The sequence below is a fragment of the Miniopterus natalensis genome, chromosome 9 (genome assembly GCF_054644295.1).
Source record: "Miniopterus natalensis isolate mMinNat1 chromosome 9, mMinNat1.hap1, whole genome shotgun sequence".
NCBI classification, from domain to species: domain Eukaryota; kingdom Metazoa; phylum Chordata; class Mammalia; order Chiroptera; family Miniopteridae; genus Miniopterus; species Miniopterus natalensis.
In genome coordinates, this window is record NC_142089.1 from 1,406,464 (window position 1) to 1,427,849 (window position 21,386).

The 21,386-nt window shown below is 60.0% G+C and overlaps 1 protein-coding gene across 3 annotated transcripts in view; it reads left to right on the top strand.

The window, feature by feature from the left end:
• The window catches only part of PRDM16 (PR/SET domain 16), a 266,029-nt gene that overhangs the window by 129,532 nt on the left and 115,111 nt on the right, over positions 1-21,386 (top strand). For all 3 annotated transcript variants that reach the window (XM_087820071.1, XM_087820072.1, XM_087820073.1), the window contains exon 3: positions 1,994-2,044. In XM_087820071.1, coding sequence (XP_087676197.1) covers positions 1,994-2,044 — 51 coding nt within the window. The remainder of the gene's footprint in view (positions 1-1,993; positions 2,045-21,386) is intronic.

Here is a 21,386-nt window from a genome sequence, read left to right on the forward strand (position 1 = left end):
GCGACTGGACGTGGCTCAGGCTCCCCCAGGGGTGGTGTTGGGTGGTGGCCGCCAAGGGCCACAGGGGCTGCTTCCCGGTGCCTCAGTCACCAGGATCAGGACTGGATACCCCTCCTGTGGTCAAGCCCTGGGCCCTTGGGACCTTAGAAAAGTTAAAACACAGTTTTTCTACCTCTGATCCATGTGGGGCAGGTTGGTAAACCCCAGACCTTGGCCCACGTCAGGAGACCCTGTGACCCAGTAAGAAGGTGTCAGTTCTGGGCAACAGTGATGAAGGTCCTTGTCCCGGCCAGGTGACCAGGTCCAGGGGCCAGGCTTGGACAGCCTGCGGTAGGACAGTCGTGCACCTCTCCTCAGTGGCCCTGGACGGCCCTCTCTGGCCTTGGGCATTGGTGAGCTCATCTCTTTCCTGAAGTCGCTGGCTTGTCTGAGACTAGCCTCCCTCTCTCCTCCTGACTCTGGATTCAGAGTGAAAACCAGGCAGACGAGAGGACAGAAAGACCAGCCTGCCCGCTGGCTGAACTCAGCCCAGCCGCTGGGCTGATCTCCATGGGCCTGTCCAGCCCCAGGCCTGGCAGGGACGGGGCACCAGGTGACCCGGTCTCTGCGGATGCCCCGGGGACCATCCCGGCATCCCCGCTGCACCACTCACCTTCTTCTGTCTCTTTTCTTTACTCTCTAAAGCCACCTTCCAAACCACAGTTTCAGAATCTATTAAAAGAAACATAAAATCCCCAACTGGTTAGAATTCTCAACATTTAAAACGATGACGTATTGTTATTACAGCTGTGCCCGGGCAAATGCGCCCGCATTTTGGACGGCGGCATCCCGGGATGCTCACCTGCCCGTGGGGGCACTGGCGGGCGCGCCCCTCCACGCTCGGGGTTTGAAAAGGCAACGGTGCGATTTTTAAGGGGAGGGGAGACGAAACCCCGGGATTTGACACCATTTCTCGTTTGATTTTTTTTTCTCCAAATATTAGTTTCAATCTTGGTTTCCATTCTTCTGGAAACGACGTTCCAATTTCTATATGCGTCTCCGCGCAGCGCTTCGATCCAGCAGGGAGAAGCGCGTTTATGCAGCTAATTTGTCGGTTTGCTTAGCTTAGAAAGCACTCGGGACCGTCCCTGAAATGCCGCCTCCTGCCGTGGGACCTTGTGGTTTCAAAGAGGGGACGCTGCCAGGCCAGATGCTGCAGCCGTCCCAGCCTCGCCGGGGACAGCTCCGCGTCCGGGCTGCGGAGGAAAGCCCAGGCCGGCCGCACTTCCTCCCTGCACCACCCCAGGCCTGCGTCTGTGTGGCCGGAGGGGACCCTCCTGCTCCCCCCAGGCTGGCTCCGCGCTCGGCAAAGTCATCCCCAGTCGTGGGCCACTGACATTGCTGGTGGAACTCGGAGGGAACAGGACAGAGTCCCCGACATGTCTCGAAACGTCTTCGTGAACGGTTTCTAATAACATGTGCAGGTCTCCGCCCAGTTACTAAGGGACCAGGGTGAGCTGCACAGGGTGGCTCCCTCCCTATAGGGACCCAGCTGCCTTTCCAGGGAGGCAAAGTCCCTGGGGGGTCCTTACAACAAATGGGGGAGACACTGCTGGGGAACGGAGGACCCCAGCTCCTCACAGGGCCCTTTTCTCCTGTGATGGAGAAGCCGCTGTGTCCCACGCTCATTATTTCAGATAATGAGCCCCTGATTCACAGCCCGCGGTGGCCGGGGAGCTGCACCTTGTCAGAAACTAACACCCTCTTGACAGGACAGTGTGGCTCAGTGGTTGAGCACCAACCTGTGCACCAGGAGGTCACTGGTTCGATTCCCGGTCAGGGCACATGCCCAGGGTAACAGGCTCGATCCCCAGTAGGGGGCGTGCAGGAGGCAGCTGACCGATGACTCTCATCATTGATGTTTCTCTCTCTCCCTCTCCTCTCCCTCTAAAAATCAAGAAAAACATATTTTTTAAACAAGAAACTAACATCCCCTTTCAACATTGTTTTGCAGCAAATGCTGACTGAGGCGGAGGTGTCGTCGCAGGAGGGCTGCGTCCAAAAGGTAGGAGAGCTGCTCCGGCCTCCGCTGGCCTCGCCGAGGGCGTCCCTGAGCGGTCGGTGTCTGTGGCCTGCGCGGGTCCCAGACGGCGGTTCCCTGTCATCGGGACGGGGTTTGCTTTCGCCGTGTGGGCGGGTGGGGATCGCTGAGCTCCCGAGAACAAGCAGAGCCCTGTACCTGCGGGAATGCTCCCGGCCAGGGGACGCACAAAGCTGAGTAAACGCTGGTCTCACTGTTGTCACTGGGTCCCCACGTGAGGAGACTGTGGGGGGAGGAGCACAGTTGGCCGCAGTCACCAAGCCTTTGCGGTCGGGACTCAGATTCCGAAAGGGCTCCAGGTGGCGGTAAACACACCGCCCGTTAGGCGAGAGAAAGTGTCAGCACAGCCGTCGTCTGTGCTCTGCCGGCTGGTGACGGATGATAGCTGGGTGACATTATCCAGAGAGTGAACAAGGCCAGAAAAATGCACACCCCCCGGAGGAAAGTACACACACAGGCAGGTACGCACCTGCGTCGGCACGCGGCAGGCTGCCCAGCGGCAGAGGCACCGCACCCTGAAATCGTCTCCGGACCCGAGGCTGCTCGTCAGACAGAGCTCGGCCTTCACCCGGCGGGCTGTCCCCGAGCATGCACACACACACGTGACACGTGACACACGTGCACACACACGCATATGGTGCACACGTGAGGCACACAAACCACGACAGGTGCACACGCTACATGCATGATACACACAAACACGACTCACATATCCGCTGCGCTCACACATGACACACAAACACACACGTGGCATACATGTGCACACATGCATGTGGTGTGCACACATGGTACACACAGACACATGTGGCACACATGCCCACTGTGCGCACACATGACACACGCACGCACGTGGCATACATGTATGCTCATGCACACGGTGCACACGCGTGATACGCAGACACCCACACTTGCACCCTGGCCCAGCACCCTGGGCCTATGGTGGGGTTAAAGGCTCATTCCCTCCTCCCACGCCTTTGCTGCAAAGACCCCCCCGCCCAGGCCTAGCGGGGACGCGGCCCCTTTGTGACACCCCGACTCTGTCAGGCGCAGGCACCGCCGTGGCAGCGATGAGCCACCGTGGCCTGTCGGGCTGCGAGCTGAGTTTTCGAGCCGCGGCCCAGGCCCCGCCCTCGCTCCCGACACACCGTCCGGCCAAACCGTCCCAGGTTCTCTGCGCACCTGGTTCAGGGGCTGGAGCTGAGACACCTCGACGGAGTTCTCGTGGGGGTGGGGACATGGAGACCTGCCATCTGGTCAGACGTACGTGTGAGGGACAAGGACCCGGCCCTTCTCACCAGGCTCAGCCCCGGAGACATTGATTTTTGGAGAAAACCTTGCAATGGGAGACGTTTTCCGACCCCACGGTGACCTCCTGAGGGACCTCTGGCAGGGTGACCTTTTTACCTCTCTCGTCTGGCCCTTGGGATCCTTTGTCTGAGCCAACACCGCCACAGGTGTCCACCCCCAGGCCCACTGCCCGGGCGGCCCGGGGCCTTTCTCCGCACAAAATCAGGACGGACCCAACCCCACAGCCGCCCGCGCGCCCGGGAGCCGGCGCTGGGCACCAGGGGCGCAGGGCGCCGTGGCTGCCGTCTGTTTGGGAACAGGCTCCCTGGGGGGCTCTGCCCACCTCCTCCAGTGTTCTCCCAGCCCCGCCGCCCCCTGAACCCAGGACTGTCCCGTTCTCCCATTAAGCATAGGTGTCATCAGCATGTGGGGCATCTGAGTGATGATGTGGGTGCCGACGGCCACACTGGTGAGACGATGGAAACCTAAGTGTGGTGCTGAGATGTGGGCCCGTTGGGCCACGTCCCCACGTGCTCCAGAGGGGAGAGGGGGGACGGCACCGAGAGAGGTGAGAGCAAAGGCAAAGGGGTTCGTACGTGGGACCAAAGAGGTGAAAAAGGTAGCATTCATGTGACTTTCTTTCCAAAAAGCAAGTCCCACCTGACGAATGGATGTCACAGCGACTGAGAGGAGTGTGCGTATTTCACATGTAACTGCTCGTGCCTTTGTGTGCTGGTTTATTTTATTTTTTAAAGTTTATCTTTACTGTTGAAAGATGTCAGTGTGCTATTTTAAAGGGTAATTAGGTGAATTCCTTGGTAATGGACATAGACTCCCGCCTACCTGTTCTGCGGTCTGGGATTTCCGTGTCTGGCCGAGCAGGGCCTCTCCTTCCCCAAAGATGCGGGTTTGGGAGTCTTGAAATCGGGATGGGGCTGCACTGGGGGGCTGTGTGTCCTTGGGTTGGCCCCTTGACATCTCTGAGCTTCATCTGTTTCGACTTGAGGAAGATTTCACTTCCTGTCCCTTAGGTGCGCCAGTGAAATATAACCAACGTCAATTAATTCAATCAGGGCTTGACATGGGAGCTGCAGAAAATGGGGTCTTCTGTAGGGAAGTCACGGTAATAAATTCTAAGTATTATCCTGGCGGCTGAAGGGGCTGGAGAATCGGTTTGTTCGGAGTTTACCAGTGAAACAACCCAGGCCCAGGATGGTTGGCGTCGCCCACACCCCCAGGGGTGGAGTGATTTGAACTCGGGATGCAGCTGGGCCTGCGGAGTGGGGCGGGGCTCCCGTTGGAGTGACAGATGCCGCAGGCTTGGCCCCGCCTCCAGAAAGTGTGGGGCCACCGCCTGGCTGAGCTGGGTCTCCCACCCCCCAGTGCCCTCCCTCCCCCTGTGTCCCCTGCACCCCCCTACCCCCAGCCCCTTCTCCATCCCTCTAATCTTGGCCCCCGAATTCTTGCATGTTTCTCAGCCCCCCCACAGCCCCTGTCCCCATGTCCCCTCTGCAACCCCAGCAGCCGGGAGCTTTGGTGCTGATGAGACTCGGACCCGTGCTTGCCCGTCCCTGTGCCCTCGCCGCCCCCAACCCCCCCAGGGCGTATGGCCCTGAAGCTGCCCCCTGAAGTCACGTTGGCTGCAGGTCCGGCTGCGACGCCTTTTCTTGCCGAGGTGCCAGGACCTCTGGGACTGTCCCTCCAACGACTCTATTTAGTCTCTGTTTACTCAGAGGGAAAGCCCCGGGCTCCGGGAGAGCAAACATCTGCGGGAGATAATCTAACCAGTGGTCCATCCATCACTCGGGTCGCCCCACTCCCTGGAGAGCCCGCTGGAGCCGGTAATAAAAAGGCCGGGCGAAGAGGCTTTGGGGACAAATAAAGAGCCGTGTTAAGGGCCCACTGAAAATGGATGGAAGACATTATTAAGGCTCAATGGCCGTCTTATCAAAATCCAATAGGATAGACATTTGGCAAAAGGCTTAAATTTATTCTTTACTTTCCGGAGGGCTTGAATTTATCCCTTAACGAGAGCGTAGTCCACCCGGGGAGATGGTATCAGCTAAAGGAATTCTGATTCAATCTCTTCGGAGATATGAGACGGGGACGCGCGGCCCGGCAGCCTTGGGTCTGCGCCGCTCTGTCTTGTTTTCTGGGGCTGCCTTGAAAAGGAAGGGCGGGCGCGTTAATACGGCACAACCGGGAGCAAACGCACACAAAGGAAAGCGGCCTTTTTCTTTATTTTTATAGATGTATTTTCCCTCTTTCCCGTCTCCACCAGCCCCCCCCCCCCACAAATAAATAAATCGGGAAGTGGCATCCGTAGGGCTGGGACCGGGGTGACCCGGGAAGATGTCTCTTCGGAAGCTTGGGGGGCTGTGGCCGCCCCGGCCGGTGCGCACGGGGAGGCAGGGGCTTCGGAGAGTCAAAAATAAATCGAGCTAATAAAGTCCTACTGCTGGAAGAGGGGACGTGATGGGTCCATAAATCTCTCCCTGTTATTACGTACAAAATGCTACAGGTCATAAAAGTCATCCGATAGCCCAGCTGGCATTGTCCGCACAGGGTGATGGATTGATAATTATGATAATTTGTGAAATGATTGTGTGGGTGTTAGGACCGTGGCCTGTCCCACTGGGCTCTTGTGTGAGGATGTTTTTTTCTAGCGTCTGACCCGGGCAAAATGCCTCCGGTGATGGGCAGCCCGGAGGTCTCCTGTGTCCCCCCGTGGTGGCGGCGGAGGGGCTGATGAAGGGTGAGGGGGAGCCGGGAATGAGCGCTGAGCTGAGCGAGCCCCGGGATGGTGGCCGTGGAGACCCCAGTTCCTCGAACAGGCCCCACGCCCTGCGGGCTGAGCCCGCCTGCGCCAGCCGCGGCTCGGGGCTCGGGGGTCCTGGGGTCCGGGCTCCCGGGCTGTCTCCGCTCCGCTCCGGGCCGGGCCGCACCTCGTAGCCACGCGTCTCTGCTCAGCGCTGCGTCCCGGGGTTTATTCCTTTCGCATCGTTTCCCTGAGGAAGCAGAGCTATTTTCCAGGTGGCTGCAGGGGGAGGGCGGAGGGGAAGGGATGTGGCTGGACTGGGAAACGGGGAGACTGCGGACGCCACACCCCTGAGCGGAGTGCCCAGGGTTCGGCTGCCCTCGCCGGGACTCCGGGAGGCTGGGTCCCCTGGGCCGTGCGAGCCGTGTAGCCCGTGCCGGCGAGGTGAGGCTTAGAAAGCCCCCCCCAAATCCCCTCTTGGCGTCCCCGCCAGCGAGGCTGTAACGCCGCCACGGGTCACCTACCGACGCGCCCTGGGACCAAGAAACACCCCCCGAGCCCCGAGCCCCGGAACCCCGCGACCGCAATTATGAATTTGCATGCGGGGTCGGTTATGTCTTTATGAAATCAAAGTGTGTTTAGCTGCCACAGAGCCGGCCCCGAGTTGATTTTGATAATCTGGGGCTGAATGGACGCGCCTCGTCGCGGTAAGCCCCGGACAAAAGGCTGGACACAGGCTGAAAGCCCTTTGACGACACGTCTCTCGCCCCTTTGTTCCGGGGCCTCTGATGAAAGAACCGGGAGTCCATTAATTCAGTGAATGAACATATAGGAAAGTCAGTCCCCTCTTGAGAACAGTAATGTTGGGGTCAGCTTCGGTTGCCATGGAAACTAAGTACTCCTAAGAAGTTTCCATCCTTGGTTTTGCTGAATCAAAGGCCCTGGAGCCCAGAGGTGTACAGGGGCCAAGACACAGAAAGTCGGGCGGTGGGGCCTCCGCCTGTCCCTGCCCGCCCCTGTTCCGGAGCCGGGGCCCTGGGGACCCTCCGCCCCGGGCCCAGGAACAGCCCCGAGTCCTGCTCCTGGCCCCCCACCCCCACCCCGGAGGCCTCTGTTTTCACAACTGTTGGCGCTTATCTGAAGAGGCCTGACTTTGGTGGCTCTGGTGCCTGGGGCAGAAAATCAGGCCCCTGGACGGACTCTGACCTGCAGCCACCTCCAGGTACCTGAACTTGCCCCAGGGCGGTGGCTCCGTGGCCCCTTCCTGAGCAGATAAGGGTGATTAATGGGCCCAAAGTGTGTCCGGGGTGAGTTACGGCAGCTCCCGGCGGGGTGATGACATTATAAATTCAGCCTTTTTGCGTTTTGTTTCCTGCCCCCCAAATGCGTTGATCCCACCCCCACCCCCGCCCCCGCCCCAGCCCCAACGGAAGGATTCCTGGAATCAGCTTAAACCACCAGATTAGGCCGGGAGAGCCGCAGGTGATTAATTTCCTTCGTAGTAATTCATTACCTGCTGAGGCCGGGCCCGTGGGGGGACGGCCCGGACGGCCCACCTCGGGGTGCTGGGCTCAGAGCAGGCCTGGAGGGGGCAGGACCTGATTGCTGGGGGGGCGGGGGGAGGGAAGGAATGACAGTTTAATTTTTCCCCTTTTGGGAAAGCCATGAGCAGGGTCTCTCTGGGCCTGCAGCAGCCGAAATGCTTCTGAAAGGCCTGAGGCTGCCGTTCAGGGCAGAGGCCCTGGAGGAGGGAGAGTGGGGGTGTCCCCTGGGGCCCCCCAGCAGCCCCTCGCAGTGTGAGAGGGCAGGAGACAGGGGACCCCTCTTTGCGGTCAGGCCCCTTCTCCTACCTGTGGAGACTTTCTGCCCCAACTGAGATCTCAGCCACAGAAAGAACATCGACCTTCAGGGACGACAGGAAGGACCCCACTTTCCCCAGAGGCCCAGGGAAGCGGAGCCGGGTCTTCGCCCTCCCAGCCCCACTGCCCTCTGGGCCTGGCTCTGCCCTGACCTGTGGCCCTCGCTGAGCTGGGACCGCTGCAGGTTTGCTGTTCCCCCTGCGGTCAGGGAGCTACCGCAGCCTCCAGCACCGCGTGGTCCAGGCATTAAGTTGGTAACAAGGCAGCGAGTGGGCACAGCCCCGGGCACCAGGCCGGCTGGATGGGCGTTAGGGGTGCGGCCGCTGTTGCTGGCGTGGGGCCAAGCGGGCCAGCGAGACCCTGGGTGCACGGCGGCCGTTCCCGAGGGTGTCAGGCCTCTTCGAGGACACCTGTCTCCTCGGTGGTGCCGTGGCACCTGCCATGGGTCAGAGTTCACAGCCGCAGGTGCCACACGGGCCTGGGCCCACCTCGCTGGCAGGAGGGGGCCGGGAGGGAGCGGAGCAGGATGCCTCTCCCAGGCAGCGAGTAATGAACCAGATTTACTATCTACTCTCCCGGCTTCCCAGGAGCCAGATGGCGGTGTCAATAAACGCCGCAGCCTTCGGGTGGGGCAACAGCGAGTTAATTAAATCGCGCTGCACTGTTAGGAGAGAAAACACGCCGGCTCTGGGCTCCGCCGCATCCTCAGCTTTCGGGGCGTAGACGCGCACCGTCGCGAGGCGGGCGGGCCAGGTGGGCCCGGCCTCCTCCAGAGCAGCGGCCGCCTCCACGCGGGGAGCCCGCTGTCCTCTCCCCGTGTGGTTGTGTCATTCTGCGTAAAAGGCCACTCCTGGTGCTACACAGGCTGGGCATCGAGGTGGCCGGTCCCTCGGGTAAAGATGGAAGCACAAGTGGGTGCTCTCATGGGTGCCGGTGAGCACCCCAGGCCCCAAGGAAGCATCGCCTCCTGAGGCACCCTGGTGCCCCAGATGGCATCCCTGAAGGTGTTGGGGGGCCAGGCTGTGTTGTGATCCCTCCTCGTAGTCCCGGGTCCTCCAGGCCGCGGGCACACAGCTTCCAGGCAGGACCCCTGTCCTGAGACAAGGGAGCGGGACCTTTGTCACTTCTCTGGGCCCAGGACTTTGCTGGAGCTGGGGGCCTCCTTTCTTGTTCCTGGGATGCGGGGGCCACGTCCTCCCAGTGGGGCTGCATCCGGGGCTCTCGGAGGCCTGCAGAAGCTCTTGGGGGAGGCAGGGCCCTCGGGGAAGGCTGTGTTCGCCCTGTCCCACCCGAGAAGCCACCTGCTGCCTTGCGAGGGAGCAGGTATCTGCCCAGCTTGGGGCGGGCACCTCCACCTGCATCCCAGCTTCTGTTCCCCGGCTTCTCCGCAGTGAGGCCCAGCTTCCTGCCCCAGACACTGACATCGGCGGGCGGTGGGGGGCGGGGGGCTCAGTGGTCTCTGTCCTCACTCCCACGGCAGCTTCCAGGCTCACGTTGCCGCTGGCTGACCAGGTGCTCGGCCGCACGGGGCCTGGAGGGAGGGAGGAGAGCAGACAGATGGGGGCCGGTGGGGAGTGGAATCCACCCGCCTGCCCCACTGAGGCCCATCTCCACCCACACGAGCCCCGGGCCAGGCACTGTGACCCGCTGCTGATGCCTCTTCTCATTTTTGCCGTGTTAGTGCCGGCCCTGCCCAGACAGCTCTGTGATGGACTCGTCTGCCCCCATCCCACACAGGCCCCGTCACCCCCACATCAACCCGTGGGAAACTGAGGTACAGAGTGTGAGTCGCTCACCAAGGCCACACCACTCAGTGGCAAAGCCGGGAATTTTCTAATGGCAGCTGACAAGGCCTGAAGCAAGTCTTCTAAGTATCGAGCGATACATGCGCCTCCAGGATTGCTCTCCAGACATATAGTCAGAGCAACCTGGACCCTCCAGGAGCTGAGCCCACTGAGCTCTGGGTACAGTGCAGAGAAAGGTGAGCCTGGGTGGGGCTGGAGTAGTTTGAAGTAAGCGACTGCCCCAATAATGCCGCGTAACAAACAGCCCCAAACTCTTACTGCTCATTGGTTTTCACTTACACGTGCGCGAGTTGGCTGATCCAGGCTGGGCTCAGTGGGTGGGGTTTGGTTCCCAGCCGACGGTCAGTCCAGTTTTCTCTGAATGCCTCGCCCTCCTTGCACAGTGGGCACCCTGGGCCATGTTCTCATGGTGATAGCAGACACTCATAATCACCTGGCCTAGGCTCACGTCAGCTGAGGCCGACATCATGGCTGAGCCGCCAGTTGCTGTGGGACACCCCCTGGAGCTCTCTGTTCTCCAACCCGGCAGCCGGAAACTTCCGGAAGCTGCCGAGGGGTGGCCATAAGCAGAGCCACCCTGTGAGCCACAGCGGACATGCAGGGTTAACATGACTTTTGTTCGGCCTCTGACCTCGGCGGCTGTTTGCTTTAGAGGCCCAACCTCACCCCCCAACTCACTGACTTAGGGGTTCGCAGTGCTTTGCCCAGCTCTGCAGTCTCAGCCCTGCCTTCATTCATTCACCTGCCCGCTCAGCACATGGTCGCCAAGCACCTACTCTGTGCGGGACTCTGTCCCAGGTACTGGAGCCCCCACTCTCTGCCCTCCTGCAGTTAGTTCATTTTCCGAGCCCCTGTCGTCTGCGCCTTGGGCCTCCCAGCTGTAGTTCTCGGTGCCCCTCATCCCCGGGGACGCCCAGCAGCAACATTCCAGACCAGACACTCCTCCTCCGGGTGGGCAAGCGTCCAGCAGCCCCTCCTTTACAGCAGAAATGCCCATCCTGCCCTGTGGGTGTGGCCCCGTCCCTGCAGGGGTGAGTCTAAGGCAGGGGTGGGGAACCTTCTTTTTGCGGAGGGCCATTTGGCTATTGATAACATCATTCAGGGGCCGTACGAAACGATCAACTTAAAAATTAGCCTGCTCGATTTGGTCAAACGTTTAATTCACTCACCCCTAATGTGATGGCTGGAACTGCTTCTCTTTGGTGAGGCCTCGGCAGGGCCAGACCAAATGATTTCGCGTTTTGTGGGCTGTACATGGCCCGCGGGCCGGACATCCCCCACCCCCGGTCTAAGGAGATGTTTTTCTGGGGGAGTCCTTTGCATCCCTACTCTGTCCAGGGGAACACTGTGAGGATGACAGACGGACTGGGCTGGGGAGGGCAGGACTCTCGATGTTTCGCAGACGCTGCGCGCAGTATTTCCTTCTCAGAATAATCCGTCCTCTCCGCGCTAACGGGCCCATCATTCCCCCCGACGCCACCTCCATCAGCCCGGCCATCGTGGCGGACGGCTGCTGCTCACCCGGTTAGCGAGACGTCTCTTCGGTGGAGCGCTGATAAATTAAGTCATAAAAGGCGAGACGTATTATTTCGTGTGGGAACCTTGCCTCTGTTATTTCTGCGCGACCGCCAAGACTCGGAGTATTAGCCTCAGAAATGTGTGCGCTGCCGGGGACAGAAAATTATCACATAAAAGGGGTGTGATGTGGCATTTATCATGGATCAGCTGAGAGAAAGGAGAGATATTCAAAGACAGGGGAAAAAATCATAAACATCCGCCTCCCCACACTCGCCCTGTGGGAAAGGGGCCCGAGACGCTGCGTACCCAGCGTTCGCAGGAGGACGTCCCGCAGGCCTCAGCCAGCCCAGCCCTTGCTTCTTACCCCCCAAACCTAATTATCAGAAGAGAATCTGAAGCACCCCAGAGAGCCGCAAAAATAAAGTGAGGAGGAGGGATTTTGAATAGCTTTTCTCCCTTTGTGTTTCCGCCTTGGACGACAAGTGCAGAGGCCGAGACGATGACCCCGCTCGCCCTCAGAAGGCCGGGAGTGGCAGCTGCCCAGGGGTGGGGCCGGGGGACGAGGGGCGTCCTCACCAGCGTGTACCCATGTGCAGGCCTTCAGGGGGCAGAACTGGTGGAGGGGAAACCTGTGTCTCTCCCGGCTCACCCAGGAGGAAGGTCCAGGCAGGTGCCAGGTGGGGGATGACAGTCCCTGTGCCCAGGCTAGTGATTGCCTGTGTGCAAAGTCAGGCCACGTCTGCATGCCCACTGCCATGTCCCCAAGCCTAGGGCTCAGGTGAACTCACTCACCTGAGTTTGCGCAGACAGTAAGCGGCAAACTCGGCCTCCACCAAACGCTCCCAAACCCAGACTCGTAAACATGAGGCGATGCCCAGAGGCACCCACAAGGCATTCTGCAGGATGGCCAGCAGGCCCTCGCCCTCCAGGGTCACCCACTGTCCTGGATGTCTGGTGGGAAGCATGTGTCCCTGGGGCCAGGAGCCGAGTGCAGGGCCAGAGAGAGCCCGCCTCCCCTCGGCCTGGGCCAGCGCCCACTTCCTTCCCTGGTTGGTTTCACTGGTCGTGCCACATCCTGGTCGCCATCCAGTTAGGGCAGCAGATGCTACTCCTGTGTCCCTCACTAAACACCCAGGATGTTTTTTTCCATAATCACATTCTGACCCCCAATGTATCACTGAAATTCTCCTCAAAGCCCTTGCCCCTCTTTGGGCCCCTGCTTTCCCAACATAACATGTCACCCACCTGCTCAGGAGCCCCCTCCCGACAGTGCATCTCTCCTGCTCCCCTTACCCCCAGGCCCCACTTCTGCACTCACACCCTCTGTCCGGGGAAACTCTGCTCCTCTGGCAGGACAAACTCTGCCCTTTTGCCAAGTGGCCCACAGCAGGAGTGCGTCCTGAGCAGCCTGATTCCTGTGCTCCCAGGGCCCAAATCCCACACACAGCATTAGAGGCATTTGGGGCTCGCTCAGCTCCAACCCCACAGGCTGCGCCGCCTCCTCAAAGCGGCTCCAGCAGCCCCTCTGAAGGCCGGGCCATAACACTTTCTGTGAGCTTCAAGATTTAGTAGAAAACCCTTCTCAGAAGGCCTAAGACTCTGTCTGAGGACTTCTCTCTCCTCTGGCATCTCGATTTCCTCAGCTGTAAAAGGAAGATGATTGTAGCTCCTGCCTCAGAGTTGTAGTTACTGATGACATGGGTTACTGTGTGTAAAGCACCTGGCACAGGCTTAGGGCTCAGAGAGAGGCCAAGGTGATGGTGATGACGGTGATAACGGTGATGACGGTGATGACGGTGATGACGGTGATGACGGTGATGACGGTGATGACGGTGATGATGGTGATGATGGTGATAATGATGGTGATGATGGTGATGTGATGATGGTGGTGATGGTGGTGATGGTGGTGATGGTGATGATGGTGATGATGGTGATGGTGGTGATGGTGGTGATGGTGATGGTGATGATGGTGATGATGGTGATGATGATGGTGATGATGGTGATGGTGGTGATGGTGATGATTGTGATGATGGTGATGATGGTGGTGGTGATGGTGATGGTGATGATGGTGATGATGATGGTGATGATGGTGATGGTGATGATTGTGATGATGGTGATGATGATGGTGGTGATGGTGATGGTGATGATGGTGATGATGGTGATGATGGTGATGGTGATGATGGTGATGGTGGTGGTGGTGATGGTGATGATGGTGATGATTGTGATGATGGTGGTGATGGTGATGATGGTGATGATGGTGATGATTGTGATGATGGTGGTGATGGTGATGGTGATGATGGTGGTGGTGATGGTGGTGATGGTGCCAATGTTGACAATGATGATAATGATGGTGGTGAGCCCTTGAGGTCCCATCCAGACACCATCATCTGGAAAGAGCTCAGGGGAGGACACCCAGAGGCTTAGACCAAAGGAGCTCCAGGTCTGGCTCTACCATCACCTGATGTGATCTGGGGCAAGTCACCTAACCTCTTGGAGACTTGATTCCTGACTTGGCAGCACAGGGCAGATGATCTGTACCCCACTCAAGTTCCTGGTCTGGGAAAACCTGGAGACAAGGCCGGGAGCAGCCTGGAGTGAGCACCTCGCAAATTTGAGGCGGCACTCACAGTAAAAAACAACAGGAAGAGACGGAAAGAAAACTCATAAACGTCCCCCCACGCTGGCCCTCTGAGGTGACCTCTCACACGGAGAAGCAGGCCCTGGGGAGTTAATAAGAAATACAGGACTTCCTGCGAGATAGCAAGCGAATTGTGAGCCGTGAATTACTTTTTCCCTTTGAAAAATGATGTAGTTGGGTCAAAATATTTTTGCATTTCAAACACTTGAGTTCCTTTGTCCTTGGAGCTGACATGACTTGGTTTCCATGCAGCCGCACAATGCGTGGAAACATCTTTTAACTGCCAGACGGCCCTTCCGATAAGCCCGCCAATTCATAATGTGGGTTTGGAAAGCTGAAGCGGGTGAGAAAGCAGGGGCCTTTGGAAAGTGTGTTGACACAGTGGGGAGAGGCCCGTCTGCCCCCTCCCTCCGGTAAACAGGGCTGGAGCGAGGGCTATTGAGCACCGGGGGCCGGGTAGGGGCAGGTACACATGACGGCCGCCCACCCACCCACACTCCGCACCCAGCCGGGCCCTCAGGTGGACCTGCCTGGGCGCCCCTGGAACCAGGTGCCCAGGTGAGGAGTCTGTCCCTCCAGTGACATGCCGAGGACCCTGGTCGGTGACCGTGCGGCCTGCCCAGCTCGCCGAGGCAGAGTCTGGGAGAGCCAGTGTTTCTGCTGCAGCCTGTCTGACCCTCCACGCTGACCTCAGCCCAGAGTTGTCCCCCGTGGGTCGGGTGTGGTCAGCTGATGGTGGCTCGGAGCTGCGGCCTGCTCGGCCCCTTGGCCGAAGGGAACCTGTCCAGCTGCCATTCTGGGCCATGAGGTGGCAGGATGGGCCCCCTCTGTCCCCCTTCCTTTCCCAGCCGCTACCCTGGCTGCCCCAAAGCTGAGCGGAAGGCTCCAGAGCAGGGTGTTCTCTGAGGGGCAGACTGAGCACAAACTCTGCTGGCGTGTTTGGCTGGCGTTTCTTCTGGCCCTTAAAACGCTTATGACGAAAGGCTGGCTATGGGGCCAACACCCGAGATCAGTCGGTGCCCACTCCACGGGTGGGGAAGCGAGGCATAGAGAGGTTAAGTAGCTGCCCAGTGTCACCTTGGGGGCTCTTTTTGTCAGGTTTCACCCGCTTCAAAGGCCCAAGGACGGGCTTGTTAACAGGAGACAGCCTGGCAGTCAGACTGTATCTGAGGCCTGTCCTCGCTCCCACCGGGCCTTGCTGGCCTTGCCCCAGGCGCAGGACAGCGCGGTCCTGGCCGGAATTCTGGGGCAATCCCAAGTATGTGGAGAATGCCCTGTCCTGCTGGCCCCTCCCAGGCCAGTCCAGGCAGATCTACCTGGCGGGTGGTGGGAATGCTGCTCCCACGGCGCTGGGCATCGCCTGGTCCCTGGGCCTCTGTCCTTCGGGCTGGTGGACCTGAGCTGGCCTCCCCCGGCTCCCACCAGTGAACCCCCAGAAGTAACCAGCCAACAGTGGGTCCCCAAGCGCACCCTGACCCCCAAGGCACACAGCGGGCGACGCGGGCTGCTCTCTGGCTCACGTGCTCCGGACACTGGCTCAGGTCGGCTTCCTCTAGGCCGCAGCAGCCTTTTCACAGGCAAACCTTGGTCTCACTCCAGGGAGGGCCCATCTGGACAAGCCTGATAACAAAGGACCGGTCTCCCTAAATAATTTACAGAAGAGGCAGGGAGAAGCCTTGGGCATCCTTTGGAAAAGCAACCAATGTTCAGATGGCAGAGGCTGGTGGGATAGCAGTATCCATTCATTCGTTCGTTCACTGTTCCTTGGACAGAACCCGTGGGGCCTCCCTTGTGCGGACACTGTTCCTGCTCTCGTCGTAACCCCGTTTCCCCCGAAAGGGCGGCTGATCCCCCTTTAAGGACCAGGGTTCCGGGGCACGGGGAGGAAAATGACTTTGCCTAAAGCTCCAGGTGGCTGAGCAGGCACGTAGCCCACCCATCTTCACGGCCCCTCAGCTGCCCCTCTGCACTGTTTATGGAGCACATACGACCTGCCGGCCTGCGCTGGGCTCTGAGCCTGCAGCTGGGAGCTGTCAGGCCCTTCCCACGGGGCCCCATCCCCTCTGGTCTGTCTCAGTCTGCTCAGGGTGTTTTATAAAAATGCCACAGAAGTTTCTCTCTCACTGTCTGGAGGCTGGAGGTCTGAGGTCAAGGCCCCGGCCGTATCCACGTCTGGTGTGGCCTCTCCTCTTGGTTCGCAGACGGCTGTCTTCTCCCTGTGTCCTCACGTCCTGGAGGGATGAGCGAGTTCGCGGGTCTCTCCCTATAAGGCCACTAATTCCGGTGAAAAGGCCCCACCCTCGTGGCGTAATCACATCCCAAAGATCCCATCTCCAGATGCCATAACATTGGGGGTTAGGGTGTCAGCGTATGGATTTGGGAGACAGAAACATTCAGCCCCTAATGCTGTTGAAGAGGGAAATAAAATGCAAACACAAAGCAATAAATAAGTGAACAGTTGTAAGTGACCAAAACTGCAGGAAGTGGGGGCTGTGACAGGCCCCTGGAGGGGGGATAGGAGGAGGCCCCTGAGACCGAGGGGAAGTCAGACCTGGGAGGGCAGAGCTGAGAGCATCCAGGCAGAGGGGCCAGCAGCTGGAAGGCCCTGACGTGCAAGGAGAGAGGCCCAGGAGGGGCCATCTGGGTGGGGGTCCTGGAGTCACTGGGTGTCAGAGGAGGGGTGGAAGTGATTGGGCAAAGGTGGGGGGTAGGGAGGTGACAAAAGTAGACATATTTGGGATATTTCAGAGGGAGAAGTATCAGTGTATGGACAATGATGAGAGGGCCCAGGACAGCTGGGGGCGGTGCACCATTAGCAGGGGGAAAGCCTGGACCTGTTGGTGGACATGTCGGCCTGGTAGGTCTTAGATGTCAGATCCCGTTGGACATCCCAGAAGGCCGTCAGGTGGGCAGTGGCTGTGGACCGATGAGCTCGGGACACCTGGGATACAAACACAGAAGGGCCAGGAGGCACCCTGAGCAGCTCCAGCATCCGGGACCAGTGGAGGGAGAGGCGGGGAGCACCGAGCATGTGGAGTACTTGGAGTGACCGGGAAACTGGACAGAAAGGGCCGGGACCCTGTGATCGCCAGCCTGGATGAGGGCATTTTTCCGTGGACTGGGGCAGAGCTCCACGTGGGCTGGGATGTGGGTGTCAGGTACAGGAGTGGCACAGCGGGGGTGGGTGGCAGCTGGGCCCGAGCTGGAAGGGGTGCAGGCGAGGGGAGCCTGGAGCTGCTGGCCACTGTCAGGTGAGAAGCGTGAGGGTGGTCCCGGTGGAGAGCTCGCCCTGGGATGGAGCGGGAGTGGTCCGTGGGGTGGGGATGGAGGTGAGCCTCCCCTGCCTGGTCTCCCTGGGCCGTGGCCTGTGATTCAGGGGAACTGCCTGAGGTTCCTGGGATGGAGAGAGGGGTGAAGTGTCGCCTTGGAGAGGGAACGAAGTTTCACTGGAGAGGCCCTTTCTGGTCCAGGGGTGGGGGCCCTGGACCTACAGCCACAACGGCAGCTCTGGGGGCCGCCTGAGAAGGTGGACAGTGGGGTTCACCCTGGGAGCTCCGGGCGGCTAACAGGGAGATTACAGTAAACCTGGAGACAGGCTCAGGGCCGGTGCCCGGAGGACCCCATTTCCCGGTGGGCCCGGGACGCTTGCTGCCTGGGTCCCCCCCGGGCCGGGCCGGCAGCCCCTCCTCATTGGGTCCCATTGTCTCGGGCCCGCCGGCCGCGTGCGCCGGTCGCTGAGTCAGCAGGGCCCCGGGAGCCGTCCTCGCGAACGCACACTTAATAACTATTTTCTCGTCGCTGCTTCCGAAGCTCGGCAACGGCCTCGCCTTCAGCTGGTAATGAGAAGTTAATAAAAGTGGGATTTTGTGCAACGCTGGCCCTCTGACATCTTAATCTTTATTAAAGAGACGGAAACTCGCACAGAGCGGGCGGGCCTGCCCGGCGCAGCCGGGCGCCTGGGGAGCCGGCGGGGTGGCCGAGGAGCGACAGCACCCCCTAATCCCCCCAGAACAATGTAGCTGGACCCGCTCTTCCCCTCGTCACTGCTGCTGACCTCAGCAGACCTGAATTAATCCCCCCTCCCCCTCCGGAGCCCCGTGAGGCCGGCGCGAGCAGACCTGCCGCGTCTGGGACGAAGCAAGTACCCGCGTCGCCACCCGCGTCAGCCGGGCCCGAGGGGCTGCGTCCTGTTCCACCCCCCCCCCGCTTTCTTGTTCACTGAGCCGAGGTTCATAAAACATACAAATTAACCGTTTTGCAGTGAACGATTCAGTGGCATTTAGTGCATTTGGGATGTGTGGCTCTGGCACTTTCCTGAGCTTCAGGGAGACCCTGTGCCCACCAACAGTAACCTCTTCGCCTGACAGCCACTAATCCACACTCCGCCTCCATCCGTAGATGTAGCTGTTCTGGACATTTGATGTAAGTGGAGCCACAGTACGTGGCCTTTTGTGTCTGAATGTTTCCAATGAGCATAGTGTTTGGAGGACCATCCACAGTGCGCCAAGTGTCCCTGTTCCGTTCCTTTACATGGCCACGTAATATTCCACGGCGTGGACAGGCCACGTCTGTTGATCCACCCTCCCACTGGTGGACATTGGCATGGTTTCCGCCGTTCGCTGCTGTGGATGTACGTGGTCACGTGTCTGACTGCATCCTGTTTTCAGTTCTCTTGGGCATGTACCTGGCAGTGGACGCGCCGGACCCTAGGGTGACTCTACGTTTAACTGGGAAAGCGCCGGGCTGTTTTTGGCAGTGGCTGCCCTGTTTTACACTCCTGGGTGTGTTTTTTTACTCCAACTCGCTCAAAATCAAGAATGGGCTCCTCAGAGTGACTCAAGGGTCGGCTCCCAGGACCTCTTCTGTAGAGCTCCTTCTGTAGATTGGGGTCAAGGACAGCACCCAGCTCCATCGGTGCAGAGGCCAAGCCCACGGGAGCCCCATGTGTTTGCAGGACTAAGGACCTTGAGGCCGATTCTAAGCCAAGTTGGAGCCTAGCGATCATTTTTGGTTCTGCTTGGAACAGGGCCGGGTTTTCCTGAACCTCGTGGGCCACATCCGTGAAAACGAGCTGCCTGGGCCCTGACCTCGGGATCCACACCCCTGCCAGCCTGGGCCCCAGGTCCCCAAACCGTAACCAGGGAAGGATCACACTGGCACACATGTGTGAGCATGTGGCAAGCGGCCCCAGGGCCCCAGCTCGCGGCCCGTGTGCACCCACCTGACCCGAGCAAGGGCCCTGCGCCCGACCATGGACGCGGCCCAGCCCCTCGGCGAGTGCGCGCGTGCGAGTGCGTTTGTCATCGGCTAATCCACCGAGGGAAGGAGGAAAGTAGAGTCTTTGTCAGTCTCCAAGCAATTAGGATAATTAAAAAAGAAAGCGTATTGGGTAAACATGCTCTCGGGTGGTGACCCCTCAATTAACGGGCGACCGGGGGAAATGACAGCGGCAGCGAGATAATTAACACATGCATCTAAAAGGGACGTCAGACGGGCGTCGGGACAGGGCGCCAGGCTGTGCAGGGTAGGCCGCGAGGTGAAGGAGCCGGCTAGGGACACGTGGCTCCTGGGGGACGGCCCCGCCGGGCCGGCTCATCCGCTGACCCCCACGACGGGCAGGTCAGAGAAGGCTGCCCCTCGTTTCCAGGTCGGCTTTGAGGAAAGGAAAATCCATAGTCCCCAGCGGGGACCATGGCCTCCACGGGGGGCCCGCCTGCCTAAGGACAAGGGACGGGGTAGACGGGGGACGTGGGACACTGGAGGGGCCTCCAAGTGGGCCTTCCCCACTCCCACGCCAGCCCGGGAGGCCACTGGGGCCTCTAGAAAATGTTAATGTTCCTAGACTGTGGAAGGGGCAGGGCGGTCAGCGCTGACCTGGCCCAGGGCCCTGCTTCCCTCCCGCGCAGCAGAGAGGAGCTGGGGGCTGACGCCCCCCAGCCTGTCCGGCCCAGCTGCTTGGCTTCAACTCAGGTTCCACCGGGTGCCCCTCGAGGGCTGGGTGGGGGGCATTGCTTCCTCCACAGGGAAAGCCCCCCATCCGTGGACCTCCTCCTGGGGGCACAAGCCCCGGAGGCTGGGGACCTGCCCTGAGAGAGGCAGAAGATGATATTCTTCAGGCCCGTGACCGGGGCCGCCCTGCCCAAGGTTCCCACCTGCCAGCATGCTGTTCCTGCAACCAGGCTCGGCCAGGCTCGGCCAGCAGGCCCGACGGGGTCGCAGAGGCAACAGGGGGTGTCTTGGGCATGTTTCTGATTCCCAGGCGGGCACAGAAGACGCACTAGGTAAGGGTTTCGGCAGGTTTTTGCAGGCTCACGGGGACAGAGCGGCCGGTGATGGCCACTGGGAATCTAGACTCTTCGGACTCGCGGAGCAGAGAAGGCAGAGGGTGGGGGGCCCGGGTGGACAGGCCTGGGGAAGGCCAAGGGCCGGGACCCTGTTGTCACTCCGTGTCGATAGCCTCTGCAGGGCCAGGCTGGGAGCAGGCAGGAGGGTCTGAGTGGACGCAAGGCAGACTCCACTGTGGAGGTGGCAGCTCCATCAGGTGACACTGTCTCTGAGATAGTCCTCAGGGCCCAGAAGACACAGCGCTGGGCTCTCCGCTGAGCTCACAGGCCAGGTCATGCAGCTCCAGTTCCGTCCACCCTGGGTCTGGCCCTAGGGTGGGGCTGGTAGGGTGCTGGGCTCGAAGCAGGTGCTTGGGATGCCACCTACCAGGGCTCAATTCCCTGCCGCCCATCGACAGACACGCGCCACCCTGGGACATGGGTGCAGGTGTTGGAATAACCGCTATAGTGGCTGCACGCCCCTGGCTTTGCATTGGTCGATGTAGATTTAAAGCTCCCGGTGTGGTGCCCGGATCTGTGGGAGGCGCCAAGGTGGCGGCACTACCTTAACGTGGGGGTGAGGGGCGGTGACCCAGCTGGGTACACAGTGGGCAGGGTGGCAGCACCCTCCCCGCCCTGTGGCCCCCAAGGGTGAGGAGTGGCTCCCCCGCCTCCTGTGCCTCTCGGGCGGTAGCCTCCTGGCGTGTGCCAGTGAAGGGGCAGCGGGAGGGGCCTTTGGGGCAGAGGTGGCGAATGGGTGCCCCCTCCACGTCTGTTGTGATTCTGTTCCTCTTTTTTTTAAATCTTTACCCCAGGATATTTTTTCCATTGCTTTTCAGAGTGTAAGGGAGGGAGGAAGGAGGAGAGAGAGGGAGAGAAACATCGATGTGAGAGACACATCGACCGGTTGCCTCTAGCACATGCCCGACTGGGGCCGGGAATCGAACCCACTGCCCTTCGGGGCACAGGCCGATGCTCTAACCACTGAGCAACGCTGACAAGGGCTATTGTGGTTCTGTTCTTAATGCCCTCTGCTCAGGTGTGCATGACTGTGGGGGTGCCCGTGTGACACATGTATGTGCACGTACATGCACATGTACATGTATGTGTGATGGTAT